Consider the following 19,263-nt stretch of genomic DNA (forward strand, 5'->3'; position numbering starts at 1 on the left):
TCGGTTAGGAATGAATTGTCCAACCTAATACTCCCAAGTCCTGACTTTCAACTTTGATCCATTTATCAGTGGTAACACTCTCAGCCCTGACAGCTTCAAGATAACAGCTCTTCCTGCCTTTGTCACCATTAACATCATGGTCCTCCGCCTGCTCAGAAGAGACACAAACACACAACATGACACAACACGGCCACATGCAGCAGAGAGTGAAGACAAGAGGAAGAGGCAGTGACTTTAGTCGGGGGTGGGTGAAAATAGTGGCAGGAAGTGGCAACCTCACTTCCAGCACACTCTGCGGTGCCACTTGCGCCTGTTTGTGTTTTGCATGTGTGTCTGCGTTTGTGCCTCGTTGCACTTTGCGCTCTTTTCCTGCATCCTTTCTCTGTTGTTACAATTTAATCAATCTCACAGAGAATCTAATTCCTTTCCTCACAGCCTTTTGTCCAAATAGAAATACTCACCGTTGAGCAGGGGCAATAAAATTTGAGCCTGCTCTCGTGTGTTTTTTGTTATTTTGATTTTAAGATTATTTTGGGGGGCATTTTTGCCTTTTATTAGACAGTCGATACTGACAAAGCAGACAGGAAACAAGGGGAGAAAGGGGTATGACATGGAACAAAGGTCACCTGCCAGATTTCCCATTTATTTTTATTTTTGAAGTGTATCCTCTCTTCATTTGTCTCTTTCAAGCTGCCTTTTTACCAAACAACATCAAAAGCTCGTTCTCCTTGACCCTCCTTTCCCTCTGAACGCTGCTCCGAGGAGAAAGAGAACAACTTCTACTCCAGCGACTCGGACTTTGACGACGAGGAACCCAAGAAGTTCCACATCCAGATCAGACCCGTGGCGAGCAGCAACCGCAGCAACTCTGCAGCCACAGAGAAGGAGCTGAAAGCTACTGTGGGGGCCCTCACCCTGCCGCCCAACAGAGGGGCCCGGCAACAGGTTGGTTGTTATTTCTGTTTCAAATTATATGTCAAATGCTTTAAATAACATGTCTAAAGGATAAAGTGTTCACCAGTTTTCATGGGATTTGTTGACAATAATAAAAATGTATTCTTTAAATGAGTCACATCTGTCCTCCTCTTGATTTTTCAGGTGGTGATCAAGCGACATCTCTCCAGTAAGTTCAGTCAAATCTGTTTTGAATGTTTGTGTCTGTTTTCTGAATAGTCAGTACTCCTGTCGGTCCTGTACCATAAAGAAAAGGGATATTTTGTCAAAAGAAAAATGGGGTGACACAGTTTGTTTACTGTATCTTCGACTACAGTCTTCTGTTTTGTGTCATCAGGAAACTCAAGTACTGCAGGAGGTCGCTCAGAAGAGGGCGAGGGTGCCTCCCACAGGGGTGAGTCTTATTGTCTGTCTTATCTATCTTTATCTATTTATCTAGCTGGCAAGCTTTCCTTTTCGAAACACTTTCACATATTTTTATGTAGAGCTGAAACAATTAGTGGATTAATCGATGAGAATCAGTTGAACATTCATCACCGATTTTTTTGAAAATCAGCCCGTCAAACATGAAGATACGATGCTTTTCTTTGTGATATATAATGTAAATTAAATTATCTTTGTGTTTTAGACTGTTTGTCGGATAAAACAAGCAATTTGAATATGTCACCTTAGGCTTTTGAAACTGTAATGGCTGTTTTTCACTATCTTTTTTTAACATTTCAATAGATCAAATGATGAATCGAGAAAATAATCAGTAGATTAAAATAATTTTGTATTTCGTACTAATCTGAACTACAACAAAAAATAAATCATCCAGTGTTTAAGTCTGTCATATTTTGCATTTATACTGTGCCTGTAAAAGGGGGGTTTCAAATTACTGTCCGTTGGTATCTGATAAGAATGAAAACCGTTGCTCACACATGAACATGCAACTGCATTTGAAGCATCAGTAAAGCAATCATGTGTTTGTGCAGTGTTTCTCCACCTCCAGCCTGCTTGGCCCCCCGTGTTTCCTTCTAGACAGCAAATCTCTTCATTGGCTGACCTTGCATGAACAGCCACCCTCCATTAGTCACACCCGGCCCTCTGCTCGTGCTTCAAAACATGTTTTATCACTGACAGGTTCGCTGGCTGCCAGCAGGTCAGGCTGGAGTGGGAGGCTACAAGCTGTTTCTCTCCAGCAACGGGGAATCTCTCTCTTTCTCTCTCTCTCTCTCGTTTAAATCCAGTAGGGTTAGGATTAATGATGAGCTTCTGATTAAAATGGTTGCTCTGCAGTGACAGCAAAGGTGGCTGGAGTTTAGTGAGACCTGGCTAATTGCTGGTATTTTTTACTGAGGAGATAATGGTGGATCGGTTTTCCCTCGTGTCGTCTTATCGTACCCCATCCCGGCCTGCCTTCAGTGCTCTGATGAAGAACATCATGCTGCTGATTAGTCCTGATTAGGGAACATCCTCTGCAGTGAGTCACTCTGTGTGTGTGTGTGTGTGTTTGTGTGTTTTCTTTCCTTTCAGATGGAGAGCAGGAGGGCCTACGCAGGTCCACCTCCAGTCCTGATCACAGCAGGTGAGATGGCTCTGCCCTTCATACCCATCTATCTGTCTGGGCGCGGTCCAGAGAGAGAGAGAGAGAGAGACATATTTGGAGGTTAAATTGCGTCACCAGTGGCCTTTTCAGTAGTTTGGTGCTTCAGGTTTCTTTTTTACAGTCTTTTCAATGTCACCGTCCTTGTTTTATTTTTGCCCATCTGCTATTCTTACCTTCCTCACCTTGTTTGTCTCGCCTATTTTTCATTTCCTCTGTAGCTCAGACAGCTCTAACACTGTCAGGATTTTTTACTTTTTTTTGTTGTTTTTAAAGAAAAGCAACCAAATGACAATCTAGGGGACCACGGTCAATGTATCCGTTATATGATCAAAAGTATCTGGACACTTTAGATCTGACCTCATTACTCGTGACCCTGAAGATTCTCCACTGACAAGAAATGTATTGTTCATGATGAACCTCCATTGACTTGCTACTAAACAAGCTAAACAGTATGTGGACACCCATATGTGTTTTCTGAACATTACATTTAAAAACCATGAGCATTAATCTGCTGCTATAACCTCCACTCTTCTGGCACTACTGACCACAAGATTTCGGAGCCTGGCTGAAGGGATTTGCATGTGCACGGCAGCATCGGTTGAAACAGGAAAGCACCTTCCCCAAACTGTTACTAAAAAGTTAGAAGCTAACTGTTGTCTAAAATGACATATGATACTCCCTTAATTGGAGCTAAACCAAGAAGAATAGCCCTAAACCAAAGAGTTATTTTACCAATTTTCAGAGAAACTGATATGTGTGTCATTATTACCGGCCTCTGTTTCCACATATAAACACAAACCTCTCGAAGACTTTCTTATTTTAACTCATATATTCATGTAAATTGACAAAAAAGCCACAGTAACATAAAATAAAATAATATAGAACCTCGTGATTCAAATACAGAAGAGAGAACTGATCCTACAGGAGCACCAAATCTTCATATATGTACTGGACGATATGGTCAAAATCAAATATCACAATATTTTTGATCAAATACCTCAATATCAATATTGCGACAATATTGTAGGTATGACTATTGGTGCTTTCACAAAATATTTAAACAATGAGATTTTTGATAAATAATCATCAGTAATGTGGATATAATGAATAAGTGGCTAGAACAGTCAGAAAATTACATCACTTTACTGTAATGCAGCCTTTAAAACCAGGAAAAGACAACTTATGCCACATCAGGATATTACGAAATCTAAGATGATATCTAGTCTCATATTGTGATATCGATATAATATTGATATATTTCCCAGCCCTACTACCTATACATAAAATTGTATCTTTCCAGAAATGTACAGAAGATCTTGCTCTCTTTCTTGTTTTTGTGCTCCATCCTTCAAATTCCCCCGTCGTCTTCTTCTACCACGTCCACACTTCTGTAGTTTCTCTCCTTCCCTTTATTATTCCCTCTCCTCATCGCTCCCCCTGCTCTCTCTGATTTTTGTCTCATTCCCTCCCTGCTCTCCACCAGGTTGAGTTCAACAGCGTCAGGATCAGACAGTCTGTTTGGACCACCGCTGGAATCGGCCTTTAAGTCCAAAAGCTTTGATGGTCGGGAACAATTCAGAGAGCAGAGCACTTTTGGTGCCTCTGAGTGTAAGAGTGATTGTTACGTTTAAAGTATTTTGTAAATTCATTTTAAGTTTGAATTTCTGTGGGTATCCATATTGATATCCTTTCATTTGCTGCACTGTATTGATATCCTGTAATGTGTTTTAATGTGTGTGTCAGATGCTGCCTTCTCGTCTGACTCCTCCTCTCCGGAGAACGTTGAAGACTCTGGCCTGGACTCACCTTCCCATCAGCCCCTTGGGCCCTCCCCTGAACTGGTGGGCTGGGCAGCTTGGCCTCCTGTTTCCCAGAGTAAAGAACAGACCCAAACCCTTGGGCGACCTGTAGACCCTTTCCTCTCTGCCTTCCGTGACCCCTCCCCTGGTCGCAGTCCTCACCCGCAGGACGACTCTGCGAGCGTCTGGTCTGCCGCCCCATCGCGTCCCTCTCGCGTCCCCCCAGATATGGACACCTCATCCATGCAGTTCCCTGCTTTCTCCCAGTCCCTCCCACCACCTGAAATGGAGTCGTCAGTGTGGAACTGCAAACACATCCCCCCGGAGGACCCCTTCCTCGCTGCTTTTGAGAGGACAGTCACCCAGGACACCTTAAACCTGTCTGACGCCTGGGCGCGCCCGCCACCTCGCCCGACCCAGGAGGGCAGGGGGCTGGAGGTGCGAGGGGACCCGTTCTCCGTCACCCTCGCTGACACCAAGACTCTCCCAACCCCCTCTTCCTCCTCCTCGTCCTCTTCCTCATCCAATCGTAAAGACAGAGACAGGAAACGAGACCGGAGCCTCCCGCCTCCTGTTTCCTCTGATGACCCGTTTGCGATCACGATGATTGGCAGCCCAACACACCAGTCGGCGCTGGCTGCAGCAGCTGGAATAATCCCTCCACACAGCAACAACAGCAGCAGCAGCAGCGGTGGTGGTGGTGGTGGCGCCGCCAACAGCAATAGGCTGGGACTTGATGCCAGTTCAGGCTCTTTACCCCAATCCCAGCCGAAGAAGGAGCTGATGCACTGGAACTCTGTTCACAACCCATTTAGTGAGGGCGTCTCTGGACCGCTGAGCAGCTCCAAAACACAGGAAGGAGGAGGAAAAGGAGAGGGAGGAGGAGAGAGGAGAAAACATCGATCATCAGAAAGTGAGCCACGCAGGAACGCCCCTCCCCTCACGAGGCATTCTGGCCCGCAAGAGGATCTGTGTTTTTCCACAGACAAAGACCAAGACTGCCTGGATCTCAACACTCAGCTGCCGTGTAGTATCAGCTCTCACAAGGGTATGAATCTGCTTTTGTTTTGTTTTTGTTTACTTGGGTCGTTTAGGTTTTTATTGATTTCAAAGAAACGGTTGGTACATGGCAGCAAGTAGATCCTTAACATAACTTCATGGACACATTTGTAGACGTTACATTACTGAATAAGATCCACTTGCAAAAGTGAGAGACCCAGACGACAATAAAAGCAAAGAAAACCTGTCACATTCACTGGAGTTTCTTGAAATCTAAATGGGCACTTTGTTGATTTTTATAAAGGTCACATGAGGAAATCACATCTTCTAAACTACCTTTTAATATCCTGAGCATAGATTCAAAGGATCTCTACCATTTAATTTACCCAATCCTTAAAATTTGGTGCTATTTTCCAATACCTTAAAATAATTATGGAGGCTTTAATCATACTGATCCCCTGAAGCAAACCATCCACACAGGACTTTCATAACTCTGACCTGGAATGGTTAAGATATATAAGATATAGAAAAGTTTCATATCACAATGAATGAAAGTTTGCTCCTCCATTCTGTGAGGCAGGCTGCTGATTTATATTAAAAGCAGACCTCTGCACCCAGACAGCCTCGTCTTTTCAGTTCAGCCAACATGAAGGTTAATCTGTCCGTCGGGGTCCGTCTGGTTAGTCATTCATTAAGGGGTTTATGCAACTAAAGCTTTTTTTAGTTTGCTGCAAGGATTTTTGTTGGAATCATGCATATTTCCTGCGATCATTAAATTAAAGCTGCAGTGATTAATCAGTTAGTCGATCGACAGAAAATTAAGCTGCAACTATTTTCATTATCAAATAATCATTTCAGTCATTTTTCAACTAAAAATGCCCCAAATTTTCTGGTTCCAGCTTCTCTTATATGACGATTTGCTGATTTTCTTTGTGACTTGTCATGTTTTGCACTGTTAGTCTGACAAAGCAAGCAATTTGAAGACCGTGACCTCTAAGAAATTGTGAAGGCAATTATTTCACTATATATTAACATTTCATAGACTAAACAATTACTAATTAATCAAGGTAATGATTGCTAGATTAATCAATAATGAAAACGATCAATATTTGCAGCCCTAGATGAAATAAACTATTAGCTGTGATAGCTGTTGTCTTATTAGTCGAATGAGGATCTATTTAATCTGTCGCTGTCAGGGTTACAATGACTGCAATGACAGAGAGGAAGCAATCACTACAAAGATCTTGCACACCAGAACGTCTTATTGACAAGTTAAAAACAAAGACTGAGGAGTGTCCTAGTAGCCGCTCGGTTGCTGCGCGTGCTACGTGACTGCAGCGTCCCCGGTTTGATTCCAGCCAGGGACCGTGTCATACCCATCTCTCTCTCTCTCTCTCTCCCTCCCTCTGTTTCCTGTCTGCCTCTTCACTGCTTGCTATCCAATAAAGGCAAAAAAAAATGTATTAAAGACCTTAATCTGGTATAAATCATGTCATATCATATCAATTCATATGAATTTTATTCAATGAAGGTCTGGGGTTGTTTTTTCTCACTAGAGAGAAAAATATCTTCAAAGAATATTCAAATAGCAGCAGAACGCTAAATCCCTCAATTAAACAAACACAAATAATATTTCATTTTGTTTGTTGCCAGCTTGTTTTGGCAGAGTTGCCTGTTTAGCTCATCGGCGGCTGCTCTTAACACAGCTTTGGCTGATATTTGAGGCTGTCTGCCTTTTTTAATACTCTTGTTCTAGCGTGTGATTCAGATTAGCGTTGAGTCACTTCGTGCGTCTGTGTTTTTAAGGGTCCAAGCATAACTTCAGACAGGACACTGCCGAAGTGGTGACGGTTGCTCCTCCGAGAGCAACGAGAGCCAAGAGGACTTCAGGCCGACTCAGCGGCTGTGAGAGAGTGAGTATCCAGAGTTATGAGTTAGATAATTCATAAATTAGATATTATCAAGTTTCAGAAAGTTGTTTGTGTTTCATGGAAATTACATCCAGCAATTTAAGAAATCATTAGGAATGAGTACACAATGATAATAAGCAGAGTTTTGAACTTGTTTCATGCAGTACGAGAAACGATTAATCAATCGAAAGAAAATAAATGAACAATTCTTATTATACTTTGCTTTTTCATATGAATGTAGGACTATTTTAATAAAAGGACTATTTTTGAGGTTTAATTTAAAGACGTCACCCTGGGCTGTGGGCTGTTCTATGTTATATAATAATATACCAAATTTGTCCTGTAGCTTTAGTTTCATCACCAGATATGAAAAAATATATTTCAGTTTTTGATGTTTGGGATGCAAATGGTTACACGTACGCTTGAACTGGAAGTTATATTAATATATACCTGTTCTGCCCTAGTTTTCTAAGAGAAACAGGCTCGACTTCAGCTGACATTTTATTCATATGAAAATATTACTAATGTTGACTCAGCCTTGTCCCTGTGTGTGTGTGTGTGTGTGTGTGTGTGTGTGTGTGTGTGTGTGTGTGTCTCTCAGTCGCGGTCGCTGTGCTCCTCCCCACTGCCGGAGCCCAGCCCCTCCCTCACCTCCTCCTCCTCCTCCAGCCCCAGTGAGTGGGGGCCCCAAGCCAGGGACAACGAATGGGGGGCCCAGAATAGGGCCCCCAGCCCTGCCAGGGTGGGACAAGCCTCACCGCTGCCCTACCAGCACCAGGACCACCCACAAAGACAGCGTAAGTGTAAGACTCATCAGGTGGATGTTTAATGGTTTTAACCTGATTTCTCTTCTTTGATAGTGCAGAGACGGATGTACTAGAAGGAATAGTTAGACATTTGTTTGCTTTCATGGACCTAAATATGAAGCTACAGCTCAGTTAGCTTAGCTTAGCTTAGATTAGAAACAGCTAGGCTATACATCCGTTTAAAACCAAAATGCTCCTTGCCGAGAAATAGTCTGGCACATAACTCCCTGCAAAACCATAACTTTTTGTTTTTATGCTTAGGTTTTTGCATTTATTAAAGAGAGAGAGAGAGAGAGAGAGAGAGAGAAATAATATTTTAATTAGTGAGCTGTAGAGGTGCTGATTGGAGATTTTTTACCTGTGAACAGCCAAGCTAGCTGTTTCCCCCTGTTTCTAGTCTTTATGCTAAGCTAAACTTACTGTCTCTAAGTTTTAGCTTCATATTCAGCGTACATGAGTTTGGTAATGTTCTTATCTAACTCTCGAACAGTTCCTTTAAACATGAATTGCTTCATGTAAAACTCATTTTTACAGCTTGACTCAGAATGATCACGTTTGTTCTCTACAGTGCATCTCTCGCGAGGTCCCAGTCCCATTTCCCTCAGCACACAGGAGGCGTGGCCGGTGGCAACAGCCATAACTGAATATATCAATGCCTACTTCAAAGGTGGACAACACAACCGGTCAGCATGATGCTACTTTCTACAAAAATACCACAAATCTTTTATATTCTCTGCTGTCAATTGACATTAAATTAACTTGTGTGTTTCCTTCTTTCTCCAGCTGTCTTGTGAAGATCACAGGCGACCTGACTATGTCCTTCCCAGCAGGCATCACTCGGATTTTCACAGCAAACCCAAACGTTCCCGTGCTCAGCTTCAGACTGGTCAACATCTCGAGGATCGATCACTTCCTGCCTAATCAAAAGCTGCTCTACAGGTCAGCTGCCCGCCCTCTGCCTTACACAGCCTCACAACCCTCTCTGTAAACGTATGCTATCCTCACCAAGCCGTCTCTATGTCTCCACAGCGATCCATCACAGAGTGACCCAGACACCAGAGACTTCTGGTTCAACATGCAGGCTCTGCAGCTCTACCTGCAGAGAGAAGCTGAACTCAACCCCCAGGCCTCCTACTACAACGTAGGGCTGCTAAAGTATCAGGTCAGGATTCAAAATGAGGATTCTCACCATCTAACACTGATATTTTCTGCTTCTTTGTTCCTCTTCATTGCCACATTTTCCCTCAGGTGTCAATTAAAACTTAAATAATTTATTATTGGAAACCTCGTTCTTCGTATGTGTTGAATTGTATATTTCCTTCTAGACACATTTCGTGTTACTACATGTTCAGCGGACCTGCTGTGTGTGTGCTGTGTGAAACACTCTGGCTCACACTTTTCATTTGAAGTGCATCTGTACCTTCAGTTGGGTTTTACTGACATAAGATGATCCCAAACCTGCTCTGGAGTCTTAATTTTGTTTAGTCTGAAATATATTTAAACTAAAAAGTCTCACTAATGTGTTCTTGTCTCAGGTGTCGTCCCAGGACCCGGGTCGGGCTCCTCTCCTGCTGTCTGCGGAGTGCCAACGCAGCGGCACAGTGACCCGGGTGTCCCTAGATTATCACTGCTGCCCGGCCACCGCACCCTCCACCCAGCTCACCGCTGTCCAGGTGCTGCTGCCGTTAGACCACACCGCCACAGACCTGCAGTGCCAGCCACCCGCCTCCTGGTGAGCAGAGATACTGTGACGAAGGAGGGATAACGAGCGGTTTCTGTTAACTGTCAGTCACATATAACAGGTTTAGCAGGAGTCCGCCCTGTTATTTACTTGATAAATGTAATCAAGAAGATTATTGTAATGCTCAAATAGAATCATAATTGAACCATGTAATCAGAATGTGCGAGCTGAAGCGCTGTCAATGAACTCAGAGTTAATGTGGAAAAATAGACTGAGAATGAAGAACAGGAGATGTTTTAAGGTACAAAAGGTGGAAACTATTGACTAAAAAATAAGAGAAGAAGCAGGTAATGCTTCACTGCATATTTAGCTGCCTTCATTTGTCTATATATATATAAATTTACACCCTAATATAAAGTCAGAAGGGGGTTTCTGATGATTAAAATTATGGTAAATGATGGTGTAAGAGGGGTTAATATCTTCACTCTAAACCACTGTGGACGTTACGCAGGTCTTATGACAGTATGTATTTTCATTATATGCACTTTCCAAGAAACCAGTCATATTCCTCTTTTTTAATGAATTAGTACAAAACATTGGATAACATAAAAATGTACATGACACAAAGTTATAGAGGACAGTTATGACTCTTTACAAAAGGTGAAGAGAAGAAAACACAAACCAAGAAACCTTCTTCTTAGTGGATTAGTTAATCGATAGAAATGTGATGGCTAACAAATAGTCAACAGTTTTGATCATGCTAGTGTGTGGTGAAGTAAATGTAATATTTACCAGAAGGTGGAGTCAGAATAAAGGTCTTTATTTGTTTTAAGCATTTAAACATGAACATTTAAAATACTTTGTTTGGTACTGGTTATCATTTCTGCATCAGTGTTTTCATTAATGCAAAGTAGCTCTAAACATAAAGTGCAGCTGATGGGAATGTATTGCACTAACTACCCTATATCCTGATGATGGCACTACATTAAAGGTTAAGGAAGGTTTGGAAAAAATGTCTGCACCAAAAGGTTATAATCAATCCAATAGTTGAGATATTTCAGTAAACTGCTGGTGGCACTGGAGGAAAAGTCAGGTGATCACATCAAGTCATTTGGTTTCATCCTCTGAGGATCATGAATGTAAAAAATGTGTTGATCCATCCGATAGTTGTTGAGATATTTCAGTCTGGACCATGACAACCAATGGTTGTTTTTTTTAATCAATAAGTTGTTTGATCTTTAAAATGTCAGAAAATGGTGCAAAATGTTGATCATCGTTTCCCAGAGCCTGAGATGCAACCTTAAATGTCTTTTTTAGTCCCGACCAACAGTCCTCAATGCAAAGATGTACTTAAAAAATGTCTCAAAATGATTGATTGATTTTCAGACTAGTTGTTGATTCATCTTCTATTGATTGACTAATTGTTGCAGCTCTAGTCTGGACCAAAATGATGGACAGAGTGTCATCTTTGGAGAATTGGTCAGACAAAACTCTTGTGATGGGTATTTTCACCATTTTTTTTTTTTTTTAACATTTTACAGAAAAGAATGAACAGATTAATTGATCATTAGAATAATTCTTAGTTGTTTTTGGGCACCAGCTTATTTTCACATATAACGGACGTGTTGTTTTGGGATAAAGGTCAAAGCGTGGAGACGAAGGGCCTCACTGACTATTACTTTGCCTCTGCAGGAACGCTGAGGAAAGACGGCTGCTGTGGAAACTACCAAACCTCTCCCCGACCAACCACAGCAAAGGTCAGAGCTCTGCTGCTTTTCTCCTTTTACCTCTCTGCTTTCATTTTTTAGCCTTCATTGAACAAGGGAGTTAATGAGAAACTGGACCGGGTCGCACCAGCTGTTCATAAATCCATCACTAAGTTTGTGCATAAAGTTCTTCCTAAAGTTCTTTGTAACTACCAGCTAGTTTCAAACTAGTGATTTATCAAATCAGGTCGCACCGTTAACATTTAAGAAATGTCTTAGCCAGGAAACACTTAATGTGTAAATTGGTTGCTAGGAAACATCTGTAGCATATGACGCAACCATCTATGTAAACAGGAAGTCAGTGTAGCATTACAAGCTGTGTCATAACTTCCAAAAATAACAGTTTTAGGGGCGAAAAGATGAATAAACTTAACTGCCGATGTTTTGTGAATGTAGGTCTGACTTTTGTTTTATTTTTTTATCTGCATACATGGATGAAATATGTGTGTTACTGTAGTAGTATTCATGCAGTTTACAGTGAGAGAGAAATATCCGATAATGCTAAGCTAACCGATGTTATTTGGTTTTGTAAGTTGAGGTTTAGTGTGTTTTTTTCAGTGAAATCGGGTGTCAGGTCAGATATGTCGACCATTTTGCTTATTTACCTCTTTTACTCTTCAATCTAAACGGGTCAGATATTAGCAAGCTAATGTTAGCTTTCACTGTTAAATGAATCGCTAATTATTTGATAACCGAGTCATACTTTTTAGTCTTTTTTTTTTTTTTTTTTTTAAGAAAAAAAAGTCAAATTCACTGATTCCGGCTTCTCAAATGTGAATATTTTCTGGTTTCTTTAGTCTTCTATGACAGTAAACCGAATATCTTTGGGTTGTGGACAAAACAAGACATTTGAAGACGGCACCTTGCACTTTGACATTTTTCATCATTTTCCTGACATTTTATGGCCCAAACCACTAATCAATTAATAGAGAAAATAATCAACAGATCAATCGATCATGGAAATAAATTCACTCAGCTAGCTTACACGATGCTTCCACGTGGCAGTTCATAGGTGTAAATATTTAATAATGACTAATCTCTACGTAAGTACTAGTTTGTGTGGTGCAACCGGTTTTAATTAAGTGATGCGTAAGTCTCCATTTAGTAAACACTTATAGGTTAAAACTAGGCTAAGTTTGAACTTATGAACAGCTGATACTGGACCCTGTTGCTCACTGGGAGGACAGGAGAGAGAAAGTTTCACACTCTCACCTTGACATCTACCTGATTATTAGTCTCAGGCTGTTTTGCATCTTGTCATAAGCAGCCACTTGATTCTTATATTTTCCTTCTTATTAAAATCGGTGCCGGAATTTTCTCCCTGATTGCCTTCTCGACGGGTTCAAATCTCCACATCGTGTCAAGACGAAATGTAGAAATGAGTAATTAAGAGTTATGTAAAAAGATCTTTGCGCTCCACATCCTTCTCTCTTTCTTTTTTTTTCTTTTTTTTTGAAAAAGCTGAAATCTGAAGGCGTATCATTACCTTTTAGCGGCGGCATTAGCATTTGAACGTGGCAGCTGCTCTCGTCAGCGGAGGTGCTTGTGAATACTGGCAATAAAGACGAGCATAAATTGGAGACATGAGGAAAGTATTCAGCATTTATTTGGTGTCAAGCTGATTGTTTCATGACCTTAATGGTGCACAGATGAGACATGGCACGTAGAAGCTTTTTATTGTTCTAATTTAAGGTCTAAAATTAAATTAAACCGAGTGTTTGTGCGTCTCTATACAAGGACACCCACATTTCTTCTTTTTTATTTTATTCTTTTATCCATAATGATATATTATTACCTCAGTGTGAAGTTACAAGGTTGGAGAACAGAGATAAAGAACTATTCATAGTCTCCAGTGATGGATGGGATGTTAAAGGCTGAACATGTTTATAGTTAGAGGACTTGTGTGGTTTATGAGCCGATGACGAAGCACTGAAAAGGTCTCCATAACTCCTCTCTGTCCCCCCTGAAATACTGCCTCCCTGCACACCTCCAGTTTATTACTCAAATGTTAAAAGTGCTGCTTTTCATAAATAATGTCTCCCAGCGTTGAGTCGGTAATGAATTCATTTTACTGGACGTCTTGTAAACTGCGGCAGCCGTGTGAGGGATCCTACAGCGAATCCATCAACATTTCTTCTCATATTAATTTACGAAGCATTTGTTTATCACACTGATGAATATATGAACAAGGAGTTTGTGACATTTACTGTACACGCAGAGGTCTGTGACTCTGGCTGCTGCTTTATTTGGTGATTTAAAGGTCACAAGATGTTTTAGAAAGTTAAAGTTGGGCTAAATTTACTTGAAAAATGAATTTTTTTTCAGGTGTCTGGGTTACATAAAGTACTTAAGTGACTGTGTTCAATATAAAGCAGGTCCTGACTGCACATTTATATACTGTTAATATGTAAAATTCACTTCGGTAACACTTCCCCTGTGAAGCATTTATAAGCAGTACACAAACATTTAATATACTACATAATATACTATAATGTATGTAAGCAGATATAAAGACATTTTTAAGTGATTAACATACACTTGTCAACAATTAAAAAAACTTCTCTTATGAAGACATATTTTACATTATTCCAACTGTGTTTTACTGCAACAGTTATTTTCACTATTGATTAATCTTCTGATTATTATTTTTTGATTAATCGATAAATTGTTTTGGTCTATAAAACATGTAAAAACTGTGAAAAACGCCCATCATGATTTCCTAGAGCCCGAAGTGATGTCATCAAATGTCATATTTTGTCCTACAGTCCAAAACTCTGAGAAAACCCGAGAACTTGAAACTGTCATATATTTTGCATTTTTACTAAACATGATTAAGTGATTATCAAAATAGTTGTCGATTAATTTTCGATCGATCGACTTCTCGATCAACTAATTGCTGCAGCTCTAGTTTTACTATATTGTCATTAATTATCTGTTCATACACCAGCTGCACTTATGGATTGTTGATAAATACATTGATAAACACTAAATAATAAACTACATTATAGTGAGTTATAAACCACTTATTAAATGTTTATATATCACTTATAAATGCAAAAAAGGGACTTAAAGTAAAATGTTAACATATAATATTAAGGCAACTTTACCTTTATTGGTTAGACAGTGGAGACTAATGGGGGGGGGGGGGGGGGCAGCAGAGGTCCTGACCCCCCCCTGGGGCTGCAGACTAATACAAAACATTTGCTGTCGGGCCGTGAGGAAAACCATATGATCCTACAAAAAATGAAATAATTATGTAACTTCGTAGACTATTACAGATTTGTTTTTATTTTTTAGTAAATATCTTTTTTAAATGATAGTCTCATTCTTAACAAAAAAGTTTTTTATTTAATAATCGCACCTCAAAGTCCATTTAGTAGCTGTTCTGGGTCTTTTGACTTTATCACACATGGAGTTTGGATCATGTTGTTGGGATCATTGATGTTCTGTCACTCTAAACAGTTTTTACTCTATTAGTGGTTAATTAACTTAAAGTACAAAATGTAGGATTTTGAGATAATATGTGATTGTCAAACTAATCTTTATGTGTTTTTGTAACTGCTGTGAACAAGGATTTGTAGTTTATACAAACCTCAGTGTCCCACATCTCAGTACCAAGACGCTTCTTGTCACAAAGTCTGAACTTCTGTCTTTTTTTTTCTGTTTTTCTCAACATTTAGCATTTAAGAACTTTATTTCTTCTTTTATTTAATGGAAAAGTTTTTGTAGAAAAACATGTTCAGATGAATCAATAAGTGTTGTTTTGGTGTTGGTTCTGAAACTCAGGTATACTAGAAAGTACAAGTACAAATATATAAAAGATACCCAGCTCTAGTTTCAGCTAAATACAGACAATTAGAGAAATCACAATGCAGTCGCGTCGTAATAGATGCTGCTGAAACATTTTGATCTCTGCTGGCGGTTTGTTAACTTTCAAGTGCTGCGTGTTGGATTTTCAAACAATGTGTAATTGTCAAATAAAACTTTCTAAGTTGGTGTAATTACTTTAAAACAATTGAGACCATTGTTATGAAGACTGACATTTTCTCTCTGTGTCTCACATTTTGCAAAACACTTATGACACAATCTTTGTTTTTTTCTATCAGATTTTAACACCATAAAGTAATTCAGTACTTAAATATAACTATAAACTATAAAATTTGAGCTTGTGACACTTCAAAATCAATTTGTAAATAAGTTTAATAACATTGAATAACATTGTGTTGTATGTACAAGTTTTATCACGGCTGTGAAGTCGTATTTCTCATGTATCTGTGTTTCTGTGTCTCAGGATCAGGGACCCTGTGTGCCAGCTGGCAGTGCCTGGAGGTCCCCCGCGGCCCCCCGCCCAGCCTGGCTGTTCAGTTCGTGGGCTCTGGGGCCTCGCTGTCGGGCATGGACGTGGAGCTGGTGGGGACCCGATACCGCATGTCGCTGGTCAAGAAGAGATTTGCCACAGGTGACTTTCTGAACACACTCAATGTGGTTTGTTTCTCTGTTTTCACTGGTGGAGGATCGGACTTCATCAACACATCAGCAACAGTTTATTGTTACATTTTTTAACTGTAGGTTTATTTTATCCCCTTATATAATAATTTACCTCCTAATATTAACTTAAAAAGGGGTTTTGACATTTAAAAATGATTTTAAATAACAATACCAGTATAAGTGGTCAGTTGTCAGTCTGGTCCCCATAAAGACATCAAAACCTTCACACAGTTCTGTTATGTATTTTTATAATATGTATTTTCCGAGAAAAATAACTGTTGCTTGGAATAATTTGTCAATTAATCTATTAATTAATCTAGTCGACTGTCAGAATGTTTTGATGATGATTAATCAGGTTAATTAATAAGCAAAAATGCCAAATGTTTGTTGTTGTTTTTATCTTTTCAAATCTGAGTATGTGCTAATTTTTCTGTTCTGTCAGCAAATTAAAAAGTTGATTATTGATTATTTATTTTACAGTTTGTTTGTTTTTTAATGATGAAGAGTCGTGTGACAGTGTTTTTCTTGTTAATGAACTTATAACTGATCAATTAAGAATTAGTAAATAATTTATAAAACAATAATAAAGCCATCAGTTATAAAGAATCTGATACTGGCTGAACGGTGAATTAAAAACTAATAACTCATTGATTATCATTGGTAACATGTCATTTTGATAAGTTTAATTTACAGTAGTCACTTAATCAGTTAAATCTGTTTATTCCAACTAAAAATGTTGAAAGTGTGTGAATTTAGTGAATAAATAGACAGGAATGTCTCAACATGCTGAATATTACTAAAATCTTGTTATTCAGTTGAACCAGATAATGACGCTGCTGGAAGCTTTTGCACACATGACTTTAGTTTGTGGTTTACGTTGGCAGAGCGTTTCCTCTTTGCACATTCATCTTTTATGATCTCTTTTACAGGGAAGTACATGGCGGGCTGCTCTTTGTGAACTGTGTAAAACGACCGTCAAGATCCCTTAAATGGATAAAACGTTGCCGGACGTTCAGAGAACTTTGCACTTTTTCAGCGTCTTGAGTCGAGGACCGGACCGAGGTAAGACAGAAGTCCCGGAGACGAGGAGTCGTTACTCGGCCTTCGAAGGACAACAACGTGCACGCACTTCTGACGGTGTCCTGCTGTTTTAGGACCAAGCCTTTTCTTTTCCCTCCGTTGTTCAGCTCTGTGTTGTTACACTCAGTCGACCTGCCTTTTCCAGGAGGAAAAACTTTTTTTTTCTATTGAATCTCTGTTCACTTTGTGTTCTGTGTGCCTTTGTATTAAGAGACTGCAAACTAAGCTAGATGTCAGAACTTTTCTTGATTTACAGAGAGGGAGGAAAAAAAAAAAAATTGTGTGAATAAAAGTTAAGCATATTTCAGTCTGGAACTTGAGTTGCCATGGAAACTAGGATTTTTAAATTATGTATATATTGTATGGAAGAAATCTGTCAAGCAACCCAAAAGGATTGAACTGTTTGTGAGCAAAGATCTTCTACCAAACCGGAGAAAAAGAAATGTTTGTAAATCTGCTGTTTGTTCCACATAGAGGTTTTGTGATGTTGATATTTGATAAAAATAAATGTGCTCAAGTCTTTGGTTTACACCAATTTATTACACATTGTGACCAATTACAAAATACAGCTTAACTATGCAGTTTATTACAGACCATCTGTCCTTGGGCTAGTTAAAGTGTAGTCAAGAACAGGTTTAAAAATACACAAAAATAAGGGTTCAGTATACTTGTAAGAAGAACCAAATCTAGTTCAATAAAAAATAATCCTCCGCCAAAAATCTAAAACAGCCTTACAAAACATTACAAAGTACACATAGAAATTACTTTTTTCCAAAGCACTTGAAGGCAAATTACTGTGACAGGCACAAGTTACAAAAAGCCTTTATATAACTCAAACTCAAGGATTCTCATAGCTACAACAAAATTCATCTGAGGGGGGGGGGGGGAACGAAGGGAGGGAAAATTAAATCAACCAAACCAATTTCAACACAAAGCTGATGTCAATCAAATCAGAATAGTTCATATAAATAGAAATTTCTCTTGTGACAGTTTAATAGCAACACGGGTGCAGCAGCACCACAGTAATAATTTGATTTTCATACACTGAACAATTGAGATTGGAAACAAATTTATCACACACACGCCAGTCTAATCAATTACACATCAAAGCATTTTCTTCTGATACGATGTGACCAGTACAGTGTGAGAGAAGTTAGGCAAAACACCCGAAGGCCACAGAACACACACTTTCTACATCATATAAAGATATACTGTATATATAATTTATTATGGACAAAGTCCCCAATAACGCACCGTGTTTTTCTATCTAATTCAAACAGGACATGAGACTTTATCTGAGTAACAGCATGAGGTCACAGAATCTGAAGTCGGGGGAACGTGTGCCGGCTCAGATGCCAACAAGATCCTCTCTTTTTGTGTGTGTGTGTGTGTGTGTAAAGGTTTTGGTTTTACAGGTCCAAAGCTCTAACATGTATTAATTGATCTCACTTAGAAACGTACAACCACTTTGATCAGGAAATGAGGCTCAAAGAGGAGACGGACCAGATTCCAGTTTAGGTTAAAGGGCTTCAACATCACATCTCCGTTAGGATGGATGATTTGTTCCCAACTCTGCGGCGGCTGAGTAAACTGCCACAGAAGGACTCGTTGAATGCGTCTTTATATCACATGGAGGAGCTATTACAAGATTGAAACCATTTGGAGGAACGTGGGGAACTATTTACATAAACCGCATCAGTGGCTACATTTTTTTTTTTTTTATTATTTTAATACTTGCCTCATGTCATCTGAGCCGAACGGAGCACAGCATAGAAAATCTGTTGAGGTAAACAAACCAACGTCTTACACAGCCAAGGTAACAGACTGAGTTCCCTGCCTTCCTGACTACTGAGGCCCTACTGCCTGACAGACAGAGCCACGGCTATGGCTAAGCTGGTGGGAACGACTGAGGGAAAGGTCCTTTGGGTCAGTAGGTTGCATGTTCATTGTTGTTTTTTACTTTTTTTTTTGTTTGTTTTTTTTGTGCTGCGAGCTGCAGCAGAGGCAACAAGGAGTACACACCTACACCTAATCAATGTTAAAGGTGCTTTGAATGTCTGAGGTTTGGAGACGATACATTCATACTGCGGTAGAGGCACAGCTGAGGGACAGATAGACATCTGTAGTGGTGGTTTCAAAGTTAGCGATCTAAGGCACTCAAATGACACTATGGCACAGCTAGTTAAAGATTG

General features: G+C 39.7%; 1 protein-coding gene across 2 annotated transcripts in view; it reads left to right on the plus strand.

Annotated features, from left to right (window-relative positions):
• Window positions 1-17,591, plus strand: part of fcho1 (FCH and mu domain containing endocytic adaptor 1) — a 62,280-nt gene extending 44,689 nt beyond the window's left edge. For both annotated transcript variants that reach the window (XM_044362359.1, XM_044362360.1), the window contains exons 13-27: window positions 752-945; window positions 1,099-1,123; window positions 1,292-1,348; window positions 2,470-2,521; window positions 4,026-4,150; window positions 4,286-5,389; window positions 7,147-7,253; window positions 7,852-8,047; window positions 8,625-8,739; window positions 8,840-8,995; window positions 9,086-9,218; window positions 9,592-9,788; window positions 11,430-11,494; window positions 15,795-15,962; window positions 16,921-17,591. In XM_044362359.1, the coding sequence (XP_044218294.1) occupies window positions 752-945; window positions 1,099-1,123; window positions 1,292-1,348; window positions 2,470-2,521; window positions 4,026-4,150; window positions 4,286-5,389; window positions 7,147-7,253; window positions 7,852-8,047; window positions 8,625-8,739; window positions 8,840-8,995; window positions 9,086-9,218; window positions 9,592-9,788; window positions 11,430-11,494; window positions 15,795-15,962; window positions 16,921-16,949 (2,723 nt within the window). In that variant the 3' untranslated portion in view covers window positions 16,950-17,591. The remainder of the gene's footprint in view (window positions 1-751; window positions 946-1,098; window positions 1,124-1,291; window positions 1,349-2,469; window positions 2,522-4,025; window positions 4,151-4,285; window positions 5,390-7,146; window positions 7,254-7,851; window positions 8,048-8,624; window positions 8,740-8,839; window positions 8,996-9,085; window positions 9,219-9,591; window positions 9,789-11,429; window positions 11,495-15,794; window positions 15,963-16,920) is intronic.
• The last annotated feature ends 1,672 nt before the right edge of the window (window positions 17,592-19,263 follow it).

Source organism: Thunnus albacares, chromosome 9 (assembly GCF_914725855.1).
Source record: "Thunnus albacares chromosome 9, fThuAlb1.1, whole genome shotgun sequence".
Classification (NCBI taxonomy): domain Eukaryota; kingdom Metazoa; phylum Chordata; class Actinopteri; order Scombriformes; family Scombridae; genus Thunnus; species Thunnus albacares.